Source organism: Thermobia domestica, chromosome 8, assembly GCF_964235325.1.
Source record: "Thermobia domestica chromosome 8, izTheDome1.hap1.1, whole genome shotgun sequence".
Lineage (NCBI taxonomy): Eukaryota > Metazoa > Arthropoda > Insecta > Zygentoma > Lepismatidae > Thermobia > Thermobia domestica.
The window spans coordinates 12532080-12541529 of record NC_137461.1 but is presented as its reverse complement, the minus strand read 5'-3'; the positions used below and the strand labels follow the sequence as shown (position 1 = coordinate 12541529).

The 9450-nt window shown below is 35.1% G+C and overlaps 1 protein-coding gene across 1 annotated transcript in view; it reads left to right on the top strand.

Moving 5' to 3' along the window:
* The first annotated feature begins 3305 nt into the window (after positions 1–3305).
* Positions 3306–9450, top strand: part of LOC145691713 (ABC transporter A family member 4-like) — a 55492-nt gene continuing 49347 nt past the window's right edge. The window contains exons 1-2 of the mRNA XM_081767049.1: positions 3306–3357; positions 8786–9035. Coding sequence (XP_081623175.1) covers positions 3306–3357; positions 8786–9035 — 302 coding nt within the window. The remainder of the gene's footprint in view (positions 3358–8785; positions 9036–9450) is intronic.

Genomic DNA, 9450 nt, shown 5'->3' with positions numbered 1-9450 from the left:
CTGCGAATATACGTACAGACTGGAAAAGTTTATTTTATAAAACGTCTTCGCAAAATAGTATTATCGGCTTTAGACGGGACCAATAAATTGAATAGGACAACATATTACAAATATACATTGAGAGTTTAATGCATTTGAGACACTTTTAGTGCGAAAGAATTTAACATATTCTGTGAGTTTATATTCAGCGATTACGCACCGGCGTAAAGAGAGACTGTGCCGGTCTGATTCTTAATAATACTGGTATGACCAGAGAGTAAAATGAAGCAACTTCGAAAAAAGTCCACGAACATAGTGTTTGATCATAAGGAAGTCGAACTTGGCGGGATCTTCGATAGACTCGGATACTTCATAAGCGTCATATGCTAGACATATAAACAAATGTTCTTAATATGTTAGTTAGGGAGAATGATTAGCGATCTTGTACTTAAAATGTGATACAAAATAAGAATTCACATTTCCAGAATAAAATTAATGAATGGAGGAAACAGTACTAAGTGATTTGTATGCCAATGCTTATCTCAAAATATAGCCTAACAATACTTAATATAGTGTCTTTGAATATATTTTATAATGCAATGAATATGAACCAATATTTGAAATTTAAATATTTTTTTCAAAAGTTTAATGTATTTTAGATAAATGGCTAAAAGTTGTTTCTATTGTAACTTTCTATTCTACTATTGGGCAAAAACTTCGAAAATTATTAAATAGTATTTAAGTCTGCTAGTGGTATTCACAACTTGCATATTGAATAGGGAGGAAAGCATATTCCGGTAGAGGATAACAATGGAATAGAACTAGAATTGTAGCCGAAAAATTTGAAGATCAATAGTGCAGGAACAAAAATTTAGTGTACTTACTGAAATACATTTTTTTCAAGTTTCGAATTTTCGGAAGTGGTGGAGATAATAGCAGATAGCGAAACAAAATTATGAAAAGACTTCAAACTGAGCTGGCGAAAAATATTCTTCGCTAATTAAAGATTATCTTAGGTAGCACTATAAACATCAGAAATGACACACAACGTGACAGAAGCAATGCAATAGAAGTTACCTGTAATTCATTAGTGGCATAATGGTTTAACGACACTTGCTACAATATTATTTTTCTAAACGCTAGTAGATGTTAATATATATTGTATGTAACTATGTTTGTCCTTCGGTAATAGCCTCGAAGTTTCTTGTCGTAATTCACAAAGTATTAATATAAGTTAATATTATATAATATAGCAACATACTTCTTTCAGATATGTTTCGCCAACACTGTTTGATTTTTACGTAATATTGTTTACATTATCATTCGGGTCTCGCAATTTTTCGAAATTTTTATGATGAATATTTAGTTGTTGGACAAATAAATCTGAAACGTTTGCAAAAGTGTGAAAATCATATCTAGTATGGTGTGAGGCGTCCTTTTTCGTCCAAAGCAGATCGCAGCCGACGTGGAATGGACCTATACAGATCCTGAATCGTGATCTGTCGAATTTTGTACTATTGTTCCTCCAAAACAGTCTCCACTTCCTTAAATGATGCTGGGGGAGGATAATGAGACCGAACACACCTTTCTAACTCAGGCCACAATGGCTCAATGATGTTCAGATCTGGTGATTGTGGGAACTCAGGGTACCTGTGATAGCTCCTGGTCATGTTCCTGAAACCATGATTTCATCGTTTTTGCAGAGTGAAAGGATTCCAAATCGTCTTGTTAGTGCCATCACCATCAGGGAATAATATTTGGACCATAGGTAAAACATGGTTCCCCAAAATGGCCTCATACGCCTTACCATTCATCATTCCATGCAGGGGTATGATGTGATCTGCAGATAACCACGATATCAGTGCCCTTATTGTAACAGAACCACTCCCATGCTTTACAGTTGGAAGCAGACAGTCTGTATCATAGGCCTGCGACGGTGTTCTCCATACGTATACCTGACCGGTTGTTGGAAACAAGGTGAAGATTGATTCATCGGACCACATTACGTGTTTCCACTGCTCATGTGTCCCGGGCTTGTGGTCCTTGCACCATTGAATACGCCTCTTCAAATTTACTACTGTGACCAGGGGTTTGGCGATAGCGGCCCTGCCATGAATTTTCATTTTATGAAGTTCTCGTGGCACTGTTTTGGATGAAAACGGGTTCTGTAGGCCGGAATTCACTTCAGACGTAATTTTCGTTGCGTTGTAGCTTTAGTGGTTTTCTTTTTAGGTGATATAATCCGGTTTAAGGCCCTCCGGTCCCTATCTGACAGGATTGTCTTTCAACCACGGTTGTGTTTTGCAGACGTCTTTTGTCCATGAATTTTGTATCCACTATAACATTGGACACAGTGCCCTTCGATATCACCACAATGTTCGCCACTGTTGCCACTAAAGCTCCAACCAGACGAGCACCAACGATCATGCCTCTTTCGAAGTCAGTCCGGTCTCCCATTTTACCGCACCACTTTCACACCACGGCACTCACAGGTGAACGAGTTACTGCTGACGGAAGAGGAAGGTCCACATGACAGATTGAAAAAAAAAAAAAAAAAAAAACAATCGGCAACCGCAACACGTGTTGTACATTGGAGGGGTATACTTACGTGTCCTGTATGAAGTGTTTTTAGATTTTTTTGTCCAAGCCCGTATACATATAGTAAAAGTGTGAGTCTTTATTCGTATTGTTACGCTGGATATTTCGAATGAAATGCTTCATATCTCCAAATAACAAATGATATTTGTAATATGTATCAAACAGTAATATGTATCATAAGTCTTAGTTAGTGGCAATTTATTGTGGACTGGATGCATCCCTGTCCTTACCGTGCTTAGTGCAAGCTATGCAGCTCCGGGGAGTGACACGAGACTTTTCAATGCCAAACTATATAGTGGATAAAGAGAGAAATTTTGTAGGAACAGCTTCTTTCTCTTTATTTCTGAAATTATTTAAATAAAGGAATACTCTTTAATTGTGAGTGTTCGTTATTTTTACACATTCACATGGAACGCCTAGTGCTCCTAAATCGCAAGCAGTTGCAGTTAATAAGGCAGAAATAAATATCATTGAAGTTATTCAATTTATCATGTATATCAATTAGCCCTTACTGCACTATAACAGATAATCTTTGTATAGCATAAATTAGTCGATTTTTATAAAATATTGGATTCAGAACAGGAAATCAGATTAAGACGATTCTAAACGCAATACATTTTAAATTAAAAACTTGTTTTACAGGAAGAGAGATCTCACAAATCAATTATTATTTCGAACGCATCATATGGAAGAGGCGGAGATTAGGCGATAGGGTGCCATTATGGCTTATGGTAGCCTGCAGTGTTGATGGTACACAAATGTTTCTAAGAAGAGAATATGGTAAGTAATCGTTTCGAGATATGTATCCAAGTAATAATAACAAACGGTTTATTTAAATGCAATATTCAAACTGATGAATTTTTAGTTTGTTTTCCTCGAAAGTATGAAGAAGATTATTAAACGTAATTTTGTAATACATATTAATAATTCGTTTTTAAAAATCGTCGTTTTTCTCCAAATTCACTTAAAACATGCAATAACTGGTATTTAACATTGTAGTATGTGACGCTTGTATAGACTATTTTTCTTTTACAACATTAAGAGCAACAATATACATTTTCTTATTAAATAAATGAGAGCTAATACATACTTATTTTATGATGTCGTAAGTCCCAATATTGTAACAGAACGTACAACAGAAATATTGTTTTAGTTACATTTATTTTCTAGACAACTGTGAAGTTGAAAACTGTGCTAATCTGTACAGTGACAGAACTTACTACTCATTCGTTTGAAATATTTTCCATGAGATAAAATTTTTTTCCCTTTCATTTGTTGTACAACGATACAATACATGTATTCTGAAACATTACAGTTTTGCTTGTAATTTAATGCTTGCTCCGGCTCCCATTTTAGATTTTCAAATGGACTACTTTCATTTAAAGTGGCATATGCAAATTTTAAATATTCCTAGTGAACGTAACTCAAAATATAAATCAAATAACTACATATTAAAAATGATAAATTTGAGAGTGATGAAAGTAATTAAGAGGAAGGAAAGGAAACGGTAAAAGAATTACAAAATATAAAAATATAAGGAGAAATATTAAAAATAGGATCACAGAAACTTGTAAGATGTAAAACAAATGTAGAAAAGAACAAGCCTTAGATGATACTTACAATTCTAATAGCACTAATATTAATTGTTTGAGATTATGGCTCATAAAAACTGCGTTATCCATTAGACCATTTATTTATTAATTTTAAACATTCTCGGATGGCATGAGTATTTAGATATTTCAATACGAAAGTGTGAAAGTCTGACGAAAGTGTGAAAAGGGCTTGGAGGTACAGAAAAGGTTAGGTCAATGAAGTGCACGCAACTACGAGAAAGGCGAATTCTCAACACGGAAGCGTGTTGATATCACTTTATCTTGACAACTAGCTTGTAACGTCATCTGTTAATTGTTCTTAAAGAGTTTTACCGAATGAAGCTTATTATCGTTCACCTGGCTGGATTCCGCTTGGTTAGCTAGATTGAAAGACAGAACATCCCTTGGAAGAGCTATATCCTATGATCAGAGCACGAACCAAAATAATCCGGTAGTAATCGAAAGAAATAGAGTGCTCTTTGCTTCTGTGTGAGTACGCTAACTTCTCTAGTGCAGACACATCACATAGGAGATATAACCAACTACTTTATATTTGTAGCTAATGTTACCTTACAAGATTAAGTAGCGCTGACAAGTGTTACTAAATAATATATATGAGCTTAAAATAACGCTGCGCTAGTCAGTGAGATCAAGTTAATTGAGGGGTATAAATGAAGATCATGCTTGAGGACAGGCTTAACTACTCAAAAGAATACACATAATTCAACGGTTATTGATAAATTCCCAGCTGTCCTCTTCCCTTACAATGACACAGTGAACAGAATTATCTTATTTGCAGTCTTCGTATACACCAAATCGACAAAAGAGAAATGCTCTCGTAACGCTCCGGACGGCTGCTTTCATTTGTCACTAATTTTATACTATTTTGCAAGTAATGTCAGCCGAAAGTCGAACCCTGATGAGTTGAGATTCCATGGTCGAAGAACATACATTTAACAAGAGAATTTCCCTCAAAGTGTCAGCCGGTGAGTCAAGTAAGCTCGAGTATGTCTTGTGAAGATCTGATGCATATTTGTCGTACACCTGTCACCAACGCAACATAATGTGGAACCGCCCAACCAAAAGAAAATTTCTATCTTTGTTTATGTATTTCCTACAATAAACAAACATCTGCAATAGACATCCTTTGGTATAAATGCAAGAATCAGAGTTATAGCGGAAAGCACATTAGCTAGGTAAATTCGAAATGACAAAACAGTGTCTAGTTTTTCGACAGCGTCTAGTGTTTAGTGCGAACATTTTCAGTTGATAGAAAGGAGAAAATACATTGCAATAGATACGTAATCTATTTCGAACCAATTAACAAAAATAGAATCGAAGCAAACAATACGATAACATTCTGGCTGGATGGGAAAGTACAAGAAACAATTCAAGAAATACAAGACTTCGGAGGCAGGAGGACAGTAATACTTAGGACTACGAATATTCAAATACGCGACAATATTATATGACAAACACACACATACACATACAAACTATAATGCTAATAATAATTTTGTGTACAACGTTTCACAGATGCAGCCAGGATCACTAAGGTAAGTTTTGGAAGGAGTAGAAACACATAACTGTGTTTAGGTCATCATAATGAAAGACAGTCTCATTCGACCAGCGAAAAAGATAATTTATCAATATTTTGTCTAGTTAAAGAAAGCCATACACTAAGTATGTATCTGTGACAGAATACTTTCACGGCGGAAGCAGAAACCGTTAATAAAAAAACGAATTAAGTGGTTCACGCCACTTTCCTGCAAACTCACTCTCAGAAACTTAGTGCAAGATTCTACTTCAGATAACACCCTTCCAAGAATCTTATCAATTTCGTCGTGGAGCCAACAAACCCTAGTCATACCGTTTTTAAAATTTCAAATCATTAAGTTTCAATTATACTACGTCTCTTCAATGCATTTTGGAAACTGCTTTTAAGACACAAACTTGCAAGAGCTCAGTTATTATTATGTGTTACAAACTAAGAACATGATACTATCACAAACATAGGAAGGCAAATGAATCATTGAAAACTTCTGTGGCAATAATTACGCAAATAGGACACATTAGTTAAGAACGTTAAGATCATAAGAGAAGTGCGGAGCTGTTTGACCGCATTGTGCAAGGGCATGTTTTTAATAAATAAAGAGGAGTAGAATGGAATTGTGCGAGATGTAAATGTCAAATAAGCGACATTTTCATTTTCCATACAGGCAAATTGTAGGTACTTGTTAAGGTGATGCATACGTGGCGAATGGGACAAGTATTTTTCCACCTGTTACTTGAGACGGTTTTCGAGGTGATGACGTCTTCAAACCTCTCTTTGCGATGACATCAACGAAAACGAACAGTAACCGTAATGAATCCCTCAGTGACAAGTCTTACTGAGTAGTAAAGTGGATTGCCAGTTAGAAACATCGTGCAATTTCAGTACAAGTGCCGGGCAAACTCAAGTAGCGTCTTCATCATGTTGTGTAAAGAATCGCAGTCCGCCGTGAGTTATGCGAAATGGACGAAGATAATTTGGTTCGTGTGTGGTAGCAACAGTTATTGACCAATAATCCTTTACCACTACGTCAACGGAATCGGATACATGCAAGATGAACGGCTCGTAACTGAAAATATGCAATACTTTTGGAAGAATCGAAGTTCACTTTATTTCAAACCACAAGCAGTGTGAATATGTGGCGGCCTACCGTTAAGGCATATTATTTGCAGTGCATCCGCCTAACCTTGAAGTTTTGAGATGGCTCAGTGATTTTGTGAGTTGCAAAAAATTAGTTTCCAGTGAGTCCCATAAAATGGCGTACCATTTGTATAAATGCACTGACGACCTTCCACTTTCGAACCATGTTTAGTCTAAAATTCGAATGTTTTTTTCCGTAAATTACGCGATTCTCAAGAAATATAATTCTTTCATTTACATAGATGTAATGTTTGTATCGTGGTTAAAGGAACATTAGATTTGCTCAGAATACGTCCTGCAACGAACCTAATACACTAACTGGAGACACGAAACCGGTGCAGAACCCAGCTTACATCATCTCATGGAATTGAATTTTGCATTGGACGCGTACTTTTTTAATGTTTTGCTTGCTGCTCTTCACAAACTATAATATGTGACTTTGTGACTTAATAACGCTTACATTATTCACTGCCAACCGAAATTCCACGCACTTCTATCAAATACATAAGAATCTATATCTGAATCATGTACCGGGAAAGTATAAATATGTGATGTGATACTTTTACTACACCAAGCTATGATGTCTATAACACAACAAATGATTAAATATTTATATGTCATTTATTTAAAAAAAACTGATCTAAGAGTCTCATGTTATGCATTTCCGCAAGAAAGAAAACAAGTAACACTGTCGTGCGTACAGTACGTAAAAAGTTTTGCTTGATGGTAGGTCACGTATTATTGACACGTAAAATAGAAATATTGTGTAGCAACCTATAGTTAATTCTGCTTCTGTTAAAAATTGTTAATTTTAATAATAATCATATCATCACTTTCTTGTTATTTCTCCAAATAAATCATATCAAAATTATTGAAATCTTCAAATCAGTTAAAGTAAAACCTTTTAAAGTTTTACGTTTTCAGACAGCTTGATTAAACATCTATGTCCTCATTGCAATAACAAAAGCTACAAGTAAATGTAAGACTAGTTTCCATTCTTTCCTGATGCATTCCCTTCCGCCTAGCTATGAACTTCCTCGTTAATTGTATGCAAGGGTCATTATTATAAACAAATAAAACCATACAGTACACGTTTTCAAGGGTTAATTCTTATGAAGATACGTCAAATATAACATCGAGAATAAGAAGTTATAGACCTGAAGGTACATCACCAAAGAAAAACATCATCAGTACATCAAATGCTTCATGCAGAGATGAAGAACAACGCTCATGGTGGATTTGTTTCAACGTCCTGACGAGATTACCAGAATTTGGTTCCAGATGTAAACAATTTGAACTTCTTCAGCATACATCGAGAAAGTCGAAGACGTAGGGGAGATTCCATTCGACATTCGAGTCGACAAGAACGACGACAGTTATCCAGGACCTATTCAGACTAATGCTCATCCTTTATTATCATAATCTTTACACATCTCGCTTCACCTTAGCTTTAAACTAGTATATTTAAAAAAAACAATCATTTACATTTTATTTGTATTCAAACCTGCCCATTATCAGTTAAGTGCATAACATAAGTTTGCACTCTTTTATTATTAATCTTTAACACAGAGTAGCCCAAACATCCGCTTATTTCTGTGTAACATTTCATGTTTTGTTTATCATTTTTTTATTTATACATTCACTTTATGATTTAGTTTAATCTCAATACTCTCTACTTTCATAGACGTTTTTCTACATATATTGTAGTGTGGAGATGGCATATCACAGACCTAGTCTAGTACGAGAATGAAAACAATCTTCAAGGAAATGAGAAAAAAGTCGGTCCATTTCCTCAAAATAATTGTAATTTTTATCATAGTAATAAGTCCACCAAGAGACATTAAATATAGCATAATACCTTTCTTGTCATGCAAGTTACTTGTTGGAACTTCATGCTCTTATTTTCTCTTGTTTATTACAACAGAGTCAGGGTACATATTCACTTTCACGAAGACTGACGAAATAGATGTTTCAAAGATATCAGATGTGATTTTGGAAAGAATTCCTGAAGCAGTCATTAAAGAAGAATCTCACAATGATGTAAAATATGCGATTCCGTTTGAATTGGCCAGCAAATTTCCATCGCTTCTCGAATACTTAGAGACAAATCAAAACACACTCAAGTATGAGCACTTACAAATTTCAATTTCAAGAATGGAGGATATATTCTTTAAGTAAGTTTGTGCGATTGTATAATACGTTTAACATAACATTAATGCGTACCATGCTTCTAGTGTAACTGTATTAAAGTTTCTATTAACATTTAATTGTTTTTCACGTTTACATATACCTAGAGTAATGTTTGTCCTATATTACCTATAGTAATGCTAACACCCTCATCCTGTAAAAAAAGGTACTTGTTCTGAAACATTCACAAAAGCCTCGGACAAGGACTGATAACTTGGCACGATCTCGGCAAAAGAAAATGGACATGAGATTTGGAATATGGAATATTAGAAGTATTTATAGGGCAGGCGCGTTAAAATCTGTCACGAGTGAGTTAGAGAAATACAGGATGGATTTAGTAGGAGTTCAGGAAGTTAGGTGGGAAGGAAATGGATCTGAGAATTCCGGAAAAGTTTACGTTCT